This window comes from Dipodomys spectabilis, unplaced genomic scaffold (genome assembly GCF_019054845.1).
Source record: "Dipodomys spectabilis isolate Male_0828 unplaced genomic scaffold, ASM1905484v1 ptg000046l, whole genome shotgun sequence".
NCBI lineage: Eukaryota > Metazoa > Chordata > Mammalia > Rodentia > Heteromyidae > Dipodomys > Dipodomys spectabilis.
This window is the reverse complement of record NW_024870723.1, coordinates 6,054,817-6,071,590: the sequence shown is the minus strand read 5'-3', so window position 1 is coordinate 6,071,590 and position 16,774 is coordinate 6,054,817. Positions and strand designations below refer to the sequence as shown.

Genomic DNA, 16,774 nt, shown 5'->3' with positions numbered 1-16,774 from the left:
TAAATATGGAGATACCCCAAGGTATTTGGAAATGCAGGTCAGAGGTTTCAAGAGTACTCATTTATAGAGAAAAAATTAGGAGTTGAGTAACAATGCAGCTATGGATGAAATAGTAAAACTTTAAAAGGAGATTTAGAGGAGGGAAAATGAAGGCTAGAGAGGATTTTAGACAAGTGTGCTTTGAGAAATGAAAGAAGTGGGTAGTAAAGAGTTTTATTGGAAAGTTTTACTCAGTTGGTGCAGAGTCAGATCCTCAGAGAGGTGCTGGAGAGCCAGGATCTGATTCTACCAGTTAAATATTTAAACTTGATAAGATAGTTTACTCTGTGTTACAGTTCATTTTTCTGCTATTGGTTACATGCCCAGTCTTGACATTTTTTACATCAAAGTATGTTTTCATAAGTGAGTGTGACTTCTTTACTTTCTTAAGTGAAAAAGTTCATATTTATTTAGTTCTCTTTCACTCACATGCTGCATGATTGAAAAAATGTCTTTTTGGGAAGGCCAACACAGAGCCAGAAAGAACATTGGCTCCTCCAGGCAAGCAGTTAGAATAGATGTGGAGCTCAACCAGATCTTGTTATTTTTAATATTTCTTTAGGGCATAAAAGTAAATGGCACAAAAGGAGGATATTCTTAGGAGAGGATCTCAAAGGCTCAATGCCTATGTGCATCTGATCATATAAACTATTCATTGAAATGAATTCTAGAAAATGGACACAAAGTTTTTTTCTTCATTGCTGTTTTTTTCTTTTTGTCTTGTTTGTTCATTTATTTGTATTTGAGGGTAAGGGGACACAGAAATGATGAGATAAAGGGTGAACATATGCAGCAGTGGTACTCACCAGACACTGGGTTGAAAATGAATTGTCTGTCTCTCTCCATCCATCCATCCACTCATCCATCCATTCATCCATCTATCCATTCATCCATCCATCCACCCACCCATCCAACCAGTGTTGGGGATGGAACCCAGGGCAACACTTGACAGGCTAAGCAAGCACTCTACCTGAGCCATACTTCTAAACCCCTTTTTAATCATTTTAAAATGTACAGTTCTGTGCCATTAAGCACGTCACTACCACCATTTCCAGAATTATTTCCATTTTCTCAAACTGAAACCATATCAGCTAAATGCTAATTATCTACTTCTCATTTCTTCCAGTCAGCTGTCTATGAATGTGATTATTTAGGTACCTCACACAAGTAAAATATTTCTTCTTTTCTGATTGACTTATTTCACTTAGCACAATGTCTTTGAGGTTTTTCCTAATAATACTCCATTGTAGCTCTAGACCACATTTTGTTTGTCCTCTTTCTTTAGCCTTCTAGCCTTTAGGATTTTTTTTTTTGTTCCTGCTACATCCAGTTTTCCCCAACTTCAGATAACATCATAGTTAAACATCTTCCTGGCTTTAATGGCAGCTTGCCTTGCTACCATTTTCTGGTCACACTGAGCTTTCCTTTTCCTTTTCCTTCCTTCCCTCCTTCCTGCCTGCCTGACTGCCTTCTTTCTCTTTCTCCCTCCCGCCCTCCCCCTTTCCTTCCTTCCCATCCTCCTTCCCCCCCCTTCCTCTCTCTTTCCCTCTCTTTCTCCATCCCTCCCTTCCCCCTCCCTTCCTCTCTCCCTCCCTCCCCCCCCCTCTCTCTTTCTTTCTTTCTTTCTTGGGTCCATGTTTAAGCAATGCATTTTAACAGGTAATGTACACTAAGAATGGCTCCCAATAGTCCAATAGTTGTTTATAAATTGGCTTGAGTGCCTATTCATATATGTGTATGTAATAGAGAGATGCTTAATACTACACCACTAGATGTGTATGCCTGGAGTTGGCAAACCACTGAATGTGGGCCATATCCTCCAGAAGACTGATTGTAACAGACTGGTTAACAAAACCTTAAATATTTTCTATATAATTTTCTATAGGAGAAGTTTTACTAATATAAAATAAATAGCATATACCATTTATTTTTTATTTCTTTGCCTGGTTAACTGATTATATGGATTTTAATGAGTTAGAATCAAAGGTTCTTTTGTGTGTGGTGGTGGTAGGGTAGCTGGGGTTCAAGCTCAAGGCATGCCCTCTATGACTTGAGCCATGCCTTCAGTCTAGTCTTTTGTTAGTTTGGAGATGGAGTCTTCTGGGCTTGTCTACCCAGGTCAGCTTTAATTGTGATTCTCTAGATCTCGGCTCCTGAGTAACTGAGATAAAAAAGATATGAGCACTGGTGCCCAACTTTCAAGGCTTTTTTTTTTTTTTTTTTTTTAAGCCATGAAGTCATTTGTTTAAACATGTTGAAGCTGAGCTTAAGCTAAAATAAAAGAGGAATATAGTTGAGGAGCCTGTCATACCATCATCTGAGGCATGTTTGTAGACCACTGACATGTGCAGCAGGAGCTCATCTGAGAAACTTTCTTTTTATCCTCTAGTATTGCCTTTAGTCTATCCACCAGTGACTGTACTGAATTATTACTATTAGCTTTTTTTTTTTTCCTGCTGGTAGTAGGGCTTGAACTCTGGGTCTGGGCGTTGTCGCTGGGCTCCTTTTGCTCGAGGCAAGTGCTCTAGCACTTGAGTCATAGTGCCGCTTCCAGCTTTTTCTGTGATTAATTAGAGATAAGAGTCTCATGGACCTTCTTGCCTGGGCTTGCTTTGAACTGTGATCCTCAGATCTCAGCTTCCTGAGTAGCTAGGATTACAGGTGTGAGCCACTAGTGCCCAGCTAGCTTTTCTTGTCTTTATTTTTTGCCATGAGAGCAGTAGCGCTGCTTGGCACAGAAGTTCTATACATGTATGTTGAATAAATGAATAAAACTCCAATTGAACACTGGCAGTAGGTTAGAACCAAGCTCTTATATGACCTACAGTGATTTATTTTCCTACAATAGCTCTTTAAGAATATAGTTAAGAAACATACAAGCAAAAGGTCTTTAAATCTGTGCTGTCCAGCACAGTAGCCACAAGCCCTGTTTTGAGTTCTTGAGCTATGGCTAGTTCAAATTGAGATGTGAAATTGAAATACCAGAATTAAAAAACTAAAAATTTTACAGAATATAAAATAATTCATTTATAATTTTCATCAGTAAGTTAATATGTTAAATAAAGCTTTAATATTTTGTCAAAAAAACTGAGTTAGCCAGGAGCTGGTGGCTTTTACCTGTAATCCTAGCTATTCAAGAGGCTGAGATCTGAAGATTATGCTTTGAAGCCAGCCCGAACAGGAAAGCCCATGATACTCCTTATCTCCAGTTAACTACCAAGAAAGCTGAAGTTGAGCTGTGGCTGATTTTGGACACAAAAGCTCAGGAATAGCACTCAGACCCTGAGTGTGAACCCCAGGACTGGTGTACACACACACGCACGCACGCACGCACGCACGCACAAGCACACATAAATACTGAGTTAAATTATTTTTAATGTGTTTTTTTTTTCTAAGTGACTTTTAGGACATTTTGGAATGGTATATGTATTTACATCTTCATTTTTGTTAGATAATACTGTTGTAGACCTTTGAATCCCCAAATATTGCTGATATGTTAGAATTACCTGACTAACTTTTAAGATTATTGCACTTTACCTCAAGAATTCTAAACTGGAATTTCTGGATAATGCCCCTGTTTATGTATGATGCTTGTTTGTTCACTTTTGCAGCATTAAGGATGGAACCAAGAGCTTCATGCATGATAGACAAGTGCTCTAACTACTGAGCTGTATCCCCAGCCATTGTTTGTGTATGTTCCTGAAGCTGCCTGGATAATTCTAATGTCTCACATGCCCGTTGAAAACCATCAACCAAGCCCTACCCCTCATTTTAGAGAAGGAAACAAACTTAAATAGTGGTTTGACAACAAATATAGCCATCATTTTTCTGTTCCCTCAGTGAGTCTGCCCATGTCAAAGTCATGCTCTCATTGTTCATAGTGATAGTTATTTTCCATTGTCAAAAAACAGTGGCTTTGCCAGGCACTGGTGGCTCATGCCTATAATCCTAGCTACTCAGGAGGCTGAGATCTAAGGATCACAGTTCAAAGCCAGCTTGGGCAGGAAAGTCTGTGAGACTCTTATCTCCAATAAACCACTCATAAAACCGCAAGTGGTGTTGTGGCTCAAGTGGTACAGTGCTCACCTTGAGCTGAAGAGCTGAGAGACAGCTCCTAGGCCCAGAGTTCAAGCCCCATGACCGACAGAAAAACAAGACAAAACAAAAACCAGTGGCTTTAAACCAGGTGCTGTGGCTCATGCTTATTTCCTAGCTACTCAGGAGGCTGAGATCTGAGGATTGCAGTTCAAAGCCAACCCAGGCAGGAAAGTTTGTGAGACTATTATCTCCAATTAACTACCAGAAAACTGGAAGTGATGCTGTGGCTTAAAGTAGTAAACTGCTAGCCTTGAGTTAAAAAGCTCAGACAGCACCCAGGCCCTGAGTTCAAACCCCATGACCCACCAAAAAAAGAAACAGTGGCTTTTGACTAATGGTGGAGTTGTGGTTGGTTTAATTTAGTCATTTCAGCCTTTTTAAAACTGGTTATTGGGTGGTTTCTTACAATACTATGTCCTGGTCATTATGACTATATTTAATGTCTTCTCAAAGTATCTTTTTGTTGAGTCTTTAAATTAAAAGTAAATTGTCGGAAAAGAGTTAACCATTAGGACTCTAAATTTAATTAGACCAGAGTCTCAAATTGTCACCATGATTAATATGACATTGCATTAGAGACAGGGAAAAAACTTTCTATTTTTTTCCTACAGAATTTTAAGGAGCTTTATAAAAAGTTTGTGAGGAGTTCATTTGAATGCTTGCTGTGATTTATCACTGGTTTTCTTTGAGGTTTCTTCACATTATTTCAAGACCACGCAAGAGAAGACCAGTTTGTTTTTTGTAGAATTTAGCTAGTGGTCTGAGCTAGTCATCTCCCGCGCCCCCCCCCCCCCCACTCCCCTCCCCTCTCCATCCCTCCTCCCCTTCCCTCTCTCCTTCTTTCACCAATCCTGGGGCTTGAACTCATGGCCTGGGCACTGCTTCTGAGTTTCTTCCTTTTTTTTGCTGGGCTAATGCTGTACCACTTGAGCTATAACTCCCAGTTCTAGCCTTTTTTTTTTTTTTTTTTTATGCTTAATTGGAAATAAGATTCTCAGGGACTTTACTGTCTGGACTGCAAAACTGTGTGATACCCAGATCTCAGCCTCCCGAGTAGCTGGGATTACAGGGATGAGCCACTTGTACCCAGTTCTGACTCTATCTTTGACTTGCCTTAGATTGTGTTCCAGCAAACAGCTTTACTAGCCAACTTTCCTTATGTATTTAGAACTGTTGGGTAGTAAACAAGCATACAGTCATAGGTAGCACCCAGCCATTTCAAACTCAGATCCAAAAACTCATACTACCCACAGATTCATGGAATTCTTCAATGAATGCACCAAGGGATGCTTTAATCTCTTTTTCATCACCTGGAGAATTAATGGGAAAATCTGAAACTTAAAAGCTTCGATTTTGTGATCCTATCCTAGTGCACTTGACAGAATTTTGGTGACTAAGCAACTTATATTATCTCCATGTATTGGTTTTCTCATCATTAAAATGGGAATACTAGAGAAGGTGACCCTGAGGGTCTTTTTTGAGAATACTGTGTTTTGGGGATTGATTTTCCTTATTCAGGGTGTGTTTCATTAATAACTCCCCTGCTTTTCTTTTAAAGGGTCAGATGACTTGTCTGCAAAGCTGTGGGATGTGAGCACAGGGCAGTGTGTTTATGGCATCCAGACCCACACATGTGCAGCAGTGAAGTTCGATGAGCAGAAGCTTGTGACAGGCTCCTTTGACAACACTGTGGCCTGCTGGGAATGGAGTTCCGGAGCCAGGACCCAGCACTTCCGAGGGCACACGGGGGCGGGTGGGTTACTCTTTACCAAGGGTTTTTACAATAGCTTTAGCCTATCGCTTTAAAACTAGAAACCAAGTATGTCAGCCCCCTTACCCCCTTAATTGATCTGCCATTCTCTCCTTCTCATTTGGAATGTTGTTCACAATTTTGCTTTTCCTTAGCCCATTGAAAAATATCTGTGTACCTTTAAGCTGAGAGTGGTGGTTTTTCCTCTCCTAGTTAGTTTATATCCTGGTAAGCAGTCAGTTCATCTGATTTTGTCAGATTCCATCCTTCCAAAATGACTTAAATCCTATACTTAGAAATTCAGCAAAATGGGGGGGGGGGGGGGAATAAAATAAACAAAAATTCAGCAAAATTTGTTTCGTAGATTTGGGGCTGAACATCTTTGAAGTGAATATGGTCTCCACTGTTTTATGTCTAGGTAGAGCTCAGTTTGGAGGTGATTAACAGACAACTACCTAGAGATAAAATGAAACTGATACCTAAGTGTCTCCTAATAAATGTATAGCAGCTTTGGGGACAGAAAACTATTCTTTTAAAGGTAGCCTTGAGCTTCTCCTGTTGCATTTCTTTTTGGGACTGTGTAGTGAGCTACTCTCAGCATCTTGTATGCCTGCCTTCTTTCCTTCCTCCATTTATGTACTGCTTTAGCCTCTAAGAGTCACAGTCTGTGCTCTTTGACATCATATTTATGAGTAGCCTTCCAAGACTTGCTCTCTGCTGTAGGTTCTCCCAAGTTTGTATTGCTGTTAAATGACAGATCACATGATAGCCTTACCTCACCACCAGATCACCTCCATAGGATAGAGTCTGTCTTGTTCACTCTTACACTGTGTCTGTGCTCAGCAATTCTTTCAGATACGCCTGTGTGGGGTTTGGGTTTTTTTTTTTTTTTGGAGTACTGAAAACAGTTTTCCCATTTTATTTATTTTGTACATTTTTTTTTTGGGGGGGGGGGTCCAGTCGTGGGGCCTGAACTCTGGGCCTAGGCGCTGTCCCTCAGCTCTTCAGCTCAAGGCTAGCACTCTACCACTTGAGCCACAGCGCCACTTCGGCTTTTTTCTTTTTGCTTATGTGGTGCTGAGGAATTGAACCCAGGGCCTTAGGCATGCAAGGCAAGCGCTCTACCACTGAGCCACCTTCCCAGCCCCTATTTTGTACATTTTTCTTCAGTCTTTATTATCTCCTTTACAACTCAATCTATGTTTTAGAAATCAATATTTGGTGATGTGTGATTCAGTATGGAACTTACATGTTAAACTGGTTGTTACATTTCCCAGGGTCAAGGTATACCATGACTTCCAGATGATTTTTTTTTTCCTGGTCAAGTTGGAGATCCTGTTCTAAAATAATGTTCCATTTGCTTTCCTGGACATTGTGGTGGCTTTTCTTAAATGCATGCTTTTCCTGTTCCTTCTTCCAACATAATTCTTTTTCTTTTCTTGATATAAAGTGCTTGTTCTTCAGGGCCTATTTCCAATACCACCTCTTCCCTGAAGTCCTCCCTGATAGGCCTGTGCAGACTTAGTCATTCTCCATGGTGTTTCCCTAGCAAGAGGTAAACTTTTTTTCTAGACTTCTCTTCCCAGACTTAAATTCCTTTAAAGGAAGTACTACTATCTTCATCTCCAGGTTCTCAGTGTCCTTTAGAACTTAAAGACAGAAAGAAATACTGAATGTTCTACTACTGTACCTGCACAGGTTTAAATGCTAGGTATTACTGTATTGAATGAATAACTTAGTTTGCCCTTTTTCTCTTTACATTGGTTTTTCTTAACAGAGTCCTGTTTTGAAGCTTAAAATTCTTCACATTTTTCTCTTACTATCATTACAAACCTGAATAAAGTCATGTATGTTCTGTTTTTCTACATAGGCTAAGTAAAAGGCTAAGGTTGTATTGTTCTTGGAACTTTCCACCTTTAAAGTAATAAGCTTTAATAATGATAACAATTTTGAAATAGGTTTTTAAAATTTAAATCATAATATTGCTGGTTGAGTAGCAAGCACCATTATAGTAACTCTTGTTAGGGAATTAAACCATTAGGCAGCTAGGAAGGATAAACAGTGCTGAACGTTTGTTAAACAAAGATCCACTGGCAGAAGGGTGTGTTTTAACTTTGTGTATGTTATATGCACTAGTGTTTAGCGTGGACTACAATGATGAACTGGATATCTTGGTGAGTGGCTCTGCAGACTTCACTGTGAAAGTTTGGGCTTTATCTGCTGGGACATGCCTCAATACACTCACCGGGCACACGGAATGGGTCACTAAGGTAGGAAGACTTAAGAAGCCTCCTGATGTCAGGCTTTTCATTTGTGGGAATGGATGATGGCAGATACTACCTTACAGTGGTAAGAGATGGTGGTGCAGCCGGTGGAATAGATACATGCACTCTATTCCATGATAGTGTGCAGCATTCTATATGGGGGATAAAGAATCATAGGGACAGGGAATGTGGTGTAGTGGTACAGTGCTTGAGTAGCATGCATAAAGCCCTGAGTTTGATTCCTTAGTATCGCATTAAAAAAATGAGTAAGATTAATAAAATCAAAAGAAAAAAACACTAAAAATGATTTAAAAAAAGTCACAGATAGCTGGTAGGTTTTAGATTGGGTAGATAGTTAGATCTTTCTTCTAAAATAGGTGAGGCTAAAGAGAGTCGTGAGTTTATCACCTGCTGGATTTTATGATCATTAAGTGACATGTTGGGCTAGCATCCAGCCAGTGCCTGATGCTTACTATCAGGTCTCAGTTGAATTTGCAACCCAGGCTTCTGAACAAGTAAATCTTGCCTTTCTTCTTACCTTATGCTGATTGATTGATTGATTGATTGATTTTAACTGACTAGGCCCAGCCAGGCACCTGTGGCTCCTGCCTACCTGTTTGAGAGAATTGTAGTGTGAGGCCAGCCTGGATATACATGGGAGATCCTTTCTTAGCTAGTAGCTGCATGCAGTGGCACACACCTGTCATCCCAGCTATGCTAGAGGCTAAAATCAAGGTGATCATAGTTCCAGGCCAGCAGAAAATTCCATAGAGTTTCATTTCAGTAGAAGGAGCTGAGCATAGTGGTGCATGCATGTTATCCCAGCTACTACAAGAAGCATAAAGTCAGTAGATCAAGGTCTAGGTATGGACCTGAACCATATCTCAAAAATAACAAGCACAAGCTGGGCACCGGGGGCAAACACCTGTAATCCTAGCTACTCAGGAGGCTGAGATCTGAGTATCACTGTTTAAAACCAGCCTGGGCAGGAAAGTCTGTGAGACTCTTACCTCTAATTAAACACCAGATAATCAGAAGTGGCTCTGTGGCTCAAGTAGTAAGAGCACTTACCTTGAGCTGAAGAGCTCAGGGATCTTGTCCAGGCCTAGAGTTCAAGCCCTACAACGGACCAAAACAAACAAACAACAACAACAAAGGCAAGCACAGAAAAGAGCTGGAGGAGTGCCATTGTTACAGTGCCTATGTAACAAGCATGAGGTCCTAAATTCAAATCCTCTCAAACAAACCCTAAAACCTAGTATGCATGGATTATTCCAAATGCAGTGGAATGTTAGCTTCTTTTACATTACTCTTACTGTTAATATTATTATTACTATTGCTTAGAATTTTTATTTCATCTTCACCATGGTTATGTAAGAGAAGATAACTGAAATATACAGGTAGAACTGAAGGTATATTTGTAGAGTTCTTGCTTAGTATGTGTTTTGAAACTCTCAGTTCCATTTTCAGCAACAAAGTGTGTGTGTGTGTGTGATGTAAATGATATGATGGTCTTGTCAAGGGTTGGAAAATTACCTATATAATTTATACATACATAACAGATATATATATATACACACACACATATATACATATACTGTATATTTTTTATAGTGCACATTTCTGAAAAGTGGTTATTTGCATTTACTAATTTGCCTATGGATTTTTTCTTTGTATTTTCTTCTGTTAAGTCACATTTCTAATTTTTAAAGTATAATGTCTGCTTCCAGGCTAAAGATAAGACTAATTACAGCCAACATTGGATACCTTTAGATACTTTATTTTTTTGTCAGTCTTGGGCTTGAACTCAGCCTGGGCACTGTCCCTGAGCTCTTCAGCTCAAGGCGAGTGCTCTACTGCTTGAGCCACAGTACCACTTCTGGTTTTCTGGTGGTTAATTGGAGATAAGAGTCTCATGAACTTTCCTGCCTGGGCTAGCTTTGAACCACAGTCCTCAAATCTCAGCCTCCTGAGTAGCTAGGCATGAGCCACTAGTGTCTGGTTAGATACTTGTTTTTTTGTCAGTCGTGGGGCCTGAACTCTGGGCATGGTCACTGTCCCTCAGCTCTTCAGCTCAAGGCTAGCGCTCTACCACTTGAGCCACAGTGCCACTTCCAGCTTTTTCTGCTTATGTGGTGCTGAAGAATTGAACCCAGGGCCTCATGCATGCAAGGCAAGCACTCTACCACTGAGCCACCTTCCCAGCCTACTTTATTTATACTTTGAGACAGGATCTTACAATAAGTAATTCAGGCTGTCCTTAATCTTCCTGTTTTGGGATTACAGGTGTGTGTCATCACACCTGGCAAGATACTACTTATAGTAGAAATAGTTGTAACAGAAATCTTGGTAGGAGGGGCTGGGAAGGTGGCTCAGTGGTAAAGCGCTTGCCTTGCATGCATGAGGCCCTGGGTTCGATTCCTCAGCACCACATAAGCAGAAAAAGCCAGAAGTGGCGCTGTAGCTTAAGTGGTAGGGCACTAGCCTTAAGCTGAAATGCTGAGGGACAGTGCCCAGGCCCTGAGTTCAGGCCCCAGACTGGCAAAAAAAAAAAAAAAAATCTTGGTAGGAGTTAATAGGATAATAAAGTTATAGCTTAGTCATTCTAGTATTTCATATTAGCTCAACTCTTCCTCACTTTTCCTCCCCTCCTCCCTCCCTTCCCCTCTCTTCCTTTCTCTTTTCCCTTTCCCTCCCCTCTTCTCCCTTCCCCTCCCCTCTTCCCTCTTCCTCCCTCTTCCCCCTCTTGCCCTTCTTCCCTCTTCTACCCTCCCCTCCCCTGTTTCAAGACTAAGTCTTAAACTTAGGACATTTTGGCATCTATCATTTGAACCACACTTCCAGCCCTGTTTTTTTCACTGGCTATTTTTAGGATAGAGTCTTAATTCCTACCTGTGTTTTCAGCAAAGCCACAATCCACCTACTTGAAAACAAAACAAAACATTTACCATTAATTGTACAAATGGGTAATCACAGGCACACACGCCTCCATGTCCAGCTTCCCTCAGTGGGCATGGCATGGTGTCTTGGACTTTTTTGTTCATGCTGGCCTGACACCTCAGTTCCTTCCCCTCTCAACTTTCCACATAGCTTGGATGACAAGTGTGCACTCTGTGTCCAGTTATGAGTATAAAATCTGTGTAGGAACAGCGTTGAAAAGCTTTTTGTATAACATAGATCTTCATATTTGCAGGTGGTTTTACAGAAGTGCAAAGTCAAGTCTCTCTTGCATAGCCCTGGAGACTATATCCTTTTAAGTGCAGACAAATATGAAATCAAGGTGAGTTTTTTCCTCTACTAATTGTCTCACTAAAGAAAAACAGGCAAGAGAAGGAAATTGAAGAGGGATAACAAAGGCAGAGGGTTTGCTGTTGGTGGTGGTATTGGTTTTTGCTTTTTTTTTTTTTTTTGTCTTTTTAAGGGGATAGAGGAGGGTCCAGAGGTGGAAGAAGCAAGGGTGAGAAAATGTAGTCATGGTACTCAGTATACACTATGTGGAAAATGAACTGTGCATTTTGTGAGTGGGGATGGGATGGGGAAACTGGAGGAAAGGGAAGGAAGGGATGACATTGTCCAAAAACAATCATACTTATTACCCGATTTAGGAAATGGTAACCCCTCTGTACAATACCTTAATAATAATAAAATTATATTAAAAAACATTCCAAGGCTAAGTGCTATGCAGTTTCTAACCCTGTTTTTCAAATGAAATCCACAAAAAAAGATTTCTCTCATTCTTTCTGTTTTGGAGACAGATTCTTTTTTCTTTCTTTCTTTTTTTTTTTTTTTGGTGGGTCATGGGGCTTGAACTCTGGACCTAGGGCGTTGTCCCTGAGCTCAAGGTGAATGCTTTGCCACTTGAGCCACAGTGCCACTTCTGGTTTTCTGGTGGTAAATTGGAGATAAAAGTCTCAGGGACTTTCCTGCCTGTGCTTGCTTTGAACTGCAGTCTTCAGATCTCAGCCTCCTCAGTAGCTAGGATTACAGGCATGAGCCACCAGTGCCTGGCTGGAGACAGATTCTTGCTGTGTAGTATAGGGTGGGCCGTAAAGTCATGATCCTCCTGCTTTAGTCTCCTAAGTATTTAGGTTATAGGGATGTGTCACCAAGCTTTACTGTATTTTGCTTTCTTTTCCTTATTTTTTCTTGATCTCTTCCTCTCTCTCTTTCTCTCCTTTTTTCCTTTTTCTGTTCTTGGTATGGTACTGGGGATTGAACCTAGGACATCTTATGCTTCCCAGGCAAATGCTTTGCCACTTAAGCTACATCCCTATCTCTTTTGATTTTTGAAAGCTAGTCTTGCCCACTTTTCCCAGCAGATTTTTTTTCTTTTTTTGTCAGACATGGGGCTTGAACTCTGGGCCTGAGCGCTGTCCCTCAGCTCTTTAGCTCAAGGCTAGCACTCTACCAGTTGAGCTACAGCACTACTTCCGGTTTTCTGGTGGTTTATTGGAGATAAGAGTTTCACGGACTTTCCTGCCCAGACTGGCTTTGAACCGAGATCCTCAGATCTCAGCCTCCTGAGTAGCTAGGATTATAGGTGTGAGTCACCATTGCCTGGCTTCCCAGCAGATCTTGAATTTCATTATCCTATGTCTGCCTCCCAAGTAGCTGGAATTATAAGCCCTTACTCTTTTCTTAAAGCACATGCCTCCTCCCTTCCTCAAGTCTTAGATCTAAACTATGAAAACATTCATTTGTTTTAACAATTTGCAAAGAATTAATACAATGAATTCATCCTTTTTTTTTTGTGTCAGTTGTGGGGCTTGAACTCTGGGCTTGGACGCTGTCCCTGTGTTCTTCAGCTCAAGGCGAGCACTCTATTGCTTGAGCCACAGTGCCACTTCTTTCTAGTGGTTTATTGGAGATAAGAGTCTCACGGACTCTCCTGCCCGGGCTGGCTTTGAACCGTGATCCTCAGATCTCAGCCTCCTAAGTAGCTAGAATTACAGACATGAGCCACCAACACCCGGCGAATTCGTACATTTTTATTTCATCTTTTAAACTGTGTGGTAGGCATTGGTCTTCATTACAAGAACAAGGATTCAGAAAGGCAAAGTATTTTCCTTAACATTATACAGGAGACTCCGAATTTAATTCCATAACTCTTAACTAGGTATTTGCTGCATATTTCACTTTTTGTCTTTAGCAAATTCAAGCATCATTACTATTATTGAAAAGCACGTTGTTTAAGGATTAGTCTTCTGGGGGGCTGGGAAGTTGGCTCAGTGGTAGAGTGCTTGCCTTGCATGCCTGAGGCCCTGGGTTCGATTCCTCAGCACCTCATAAGCAAAAAGAAAAAAAGCCGGAAGTTGCGCTGTGGCTCAAGTGGTAGAGCGCTAGCCTTGAGCTGAAGAGCTGAGGGACAGTGCTCAGGCCCAGAGTTCAGCCCCCACAACCGGACCAAAAAAAAAAAAAAGGATTAGTCTTCTGTGGTGACATGACCTTTCCCCCCCCCCTGTAGATTTGGCCAATTGGGAGAGAAATCAACTGCAAGTGCTTAAAGACATTGTCTGTCTCCGAGGATAGAAGTATCTGCCTGCAGCCAAGGCTTCATTTTGATGGCAAATACATTGTCTGTAGCTCAGCACTTGGTCTCTACCAGTGGGACTTTGCCAGTTATGATGTTCTCAGGTAATGTTTCCTTGTGCCATATGCTTTACCTTTGAAAGTCTACTGCATTTCAGACTAAATGTTTTAATGTACTAGTCAGAAACTTGCTTTTAGAAAATACTTACCAGTTATAAACATATTGAATCAGTTATACATATTGAATCGTTCATATACGTTCTAGAGAAATCCAGCAAATTGAGGAAAGGTTAAATACTGCTACGTAAAGATCTGGTTTTTCTAATCCTTCCCTTACTCTGAATCACAAACACTTTCCCTTGCAGGATTTAATATATGAGAGGTTTGGATGAGATCTCTCATACCTCCTTCCATTCTGATATTTTAAGTTTTACTTTAAATCAGTAGGAATTCTGCATTGTTACACAAGCCTGGTAAATCTTAACAGTGTCTACATGTTAAACAGCCTTTTTTTGACTAGTAGAAATAGAATTACTTAGAAAAAGTGTAATTTTCAGGGTTTCCCTCCAAAGAAGTAAATAAGAGATCCATGGACAAACAACTTTTTTATACCACAGACCCCCCCTGCTCCCCCCGCCCCTGCTGGAAGAGTGGCAGTATCTCAGCATATTTGAAGCTCATAGCAGCTGGTATCACAAATGTCATGTGATACACTGAGAGAATTTACTCTAGGGATAGACTTTGGTTTAGGTGCAAAGTCTTACGGCATTGGTAACTCTCTTTGCCAAAGACCAGTGATGGTCTGTGTGACCTGGAGCCTGCTGATATTTTTGGCCCACAACCTGGTTATTTAAGATAGATCTCTTCTATGAGATCTTTCTTTTCTGTCCCTATCTTTTTGTTCAATTTGAAGTAATTTTAACACAGGTTTTTGAATTTAGATAAAACTTCATCAAAATAAAATATGCTTAGTAGCACTATTTTAGTAAAAACCAAGAAGGAAACAATCTCAAATTATCTTTCCATACAATAATTTATAAAAAACACATTTGTTTCTAAAGTAATTTTTTTCCTGACATGAGGCATTTTGGTACAGTAAGAAATTTTTGAAAGATTTATTTTGGGAGAAAATAACATTTTCATATCTGTAACTTAGAGCAGTAAATCTTTTGATCATGGCAGTTTCATCAGCTCTGGTTACCGTGCAGCTCCACTGAGAAAGAAATGTAGGGAAGTCAGTTAAGACAAAAAATTGGGCTCTTCTATTAAAATAAACCTTTTGGCCACATCTCAAGACATCCAGGGTTCCTTATAGGATGCTAGGAGTTGACTAGTTGGGGTTCCATTAGTGGGATCCTCTTGGGTATTTTTAGTCTGCAGAGATTGCCATGTTGGAGGTGGATTCTACTTCCCACCTCCCCATCCCCTCTTCTCCGGAGATAGTTCTTTCTCCAGTGTTTCCATTTATGGCGGAGGCAGCATGTCTTTTGATAACATGGCCCCTTAGTGTATTCAGTTTTCCAATGTCCTGATTCTCCACATAACATTTTTCCTTTGGGTTACTATAATCAGCCTACTGTAGTTTTCTCAGTTTATTCCTCCAGGAATCTTTACTTTAGAGTGCGAACTTTAATCTATAGCCTATATTTAACCTTAATTGGGCTTACCTCTTTATCTGCAACTAATCTTTATTTTGTTCTATTAAATCCTGGTAATTGACAACCTCACAGGTTACGATGGGTAACTGGTACTGACTGGCTAGTAAAAGATACTCTCAGAGGTGTTTCTCTACTGGGTCTGGACTGGTAATAATTTTTTTCTGGGTCACTGTTAAGCATCCTAGAAATAGGTTAGGATGTTCATTCTTTCCCTGCGTGATATCCCTTAATCTTATGTAGTAGCTGTTTTATTGCTTCAGTTAAGCAATTAATCATATACCTTTTACATTATACATTGGCATTCCTAATTTGGTAGTTACAGTTTGGCTCCTCCTTAGGAATGGTAGCATTTCCCATTGATTTAGTTGTATCAGTGAAATGGACGTCATCAGCATCAGTCCGAGCTGCCATCCAAACATTTGCTTCTCTTCAGGAATGCACCAGACTGAAGGTAGAACTTATAAGTCCTTTTAAATTAGGTCAAAAGTAATGGTTACAATCACCTAACTACTTGGTAGTTTAAAGTTGTAGATAGTTTAGATTCATGGAGAAATTTCCCAGAATCCTTAGAAAATGCTAGTTTTTCTCTACAATGAGACATAATGGCCATCCGAAAAATCTGTACATAGAGAATTTCATTCATTTTCCCTCCCTTTTGCAAAATAAATGTAGTTAGAGACTAGTATGAAAATAAAAACTCCCATTTATAACAAAACTTATACAAAATTTTGTTAACTTATATTGAGGTCATATTGGCTGCAATAGTAACTTTATTAGTTAATCTAATATTTCTTATTCTTTAAAGTTCTTCTTAATGGAGAATCACAAGAAATTCTAACTGGTTCCTATCTTCATTTTCTTTTCTTGTTTTTTATTTTCAAATCTCTAATTGTTACTTTCTTCTACCACCCTCCCATCTTCATTTTCTTTTTGCCTTGTGAGATTTAACTCCTGGTTCTCAGGCTTGCCTATTCCTGTCACTGGAGAACGAAGGAGACGACCTTCAGCTTTCCAGTTCCTAGGGAAAAATCTCAGGTCCTTCAGATCTAATCTACACATGAAAAGAATTTCAGGCTGTTTCACAAAAAGGAGAGTCTCACTGGTGAAAGTTTTAGCAAGGATTTATTTTACTATAACAGGGTTAAAAGTAGGGAGAAATAGAAAGAGAAACATTTCCTGCTCCCTGTGCAGAAAATAGACTGTGATCTGTATGACTTTGTGTACATTTTTCATTTCCTCTGTGCCTCAATTTGTTTTTTTTAATTTACAAAGTGAGATTTAAATAAAATGCCTGTGGTAAAGACCTAGTACTGGAATTAGCAAATCTCTGTTACTAACTGTGAAACCCTACATTTGAGGCTGAATGTGGTGGTTTATACCTATAATCCCAGCTACAAGGGATCTGGCATTTGAGAAGATAGTCAGTTGAGGCTAGC

The 16,774-nt window shown here is 40.0% G+C and overlaps 1 protein-coding gene across 1 annotated transcript in view; it reads left to right on the top strand.

Annotated features, from left to right (window-relative positions):
- The window catches only part of Fbxw2 (F-box and WD repeat domain containing 2), a 30,246-nt gene that overhangs the window by 9,880 nt on the left and 3,592 nt on the right, over positions 1–16,774 (top strand). Inside the window, exons 4-7 of the mRNA XM_042678647.1 lie at positions 5,696–5,890; positions 8,024–8,157; positions 11,345–11,431; positions 13,616–13,785. Coding sequence (XP_042534581.1) covers positions 5,696–5,890; positions 8,024–8,157; positions 11,345–11,431; positions 13,616–13,785 — 586 coding nt within the window. The remainder of the gene's footprint in view (positions 1–5,695; positions 5,891–8,023; positions 8,158–11,344; positions 11,432–13,615; positions 13,786–16,774) is intronic.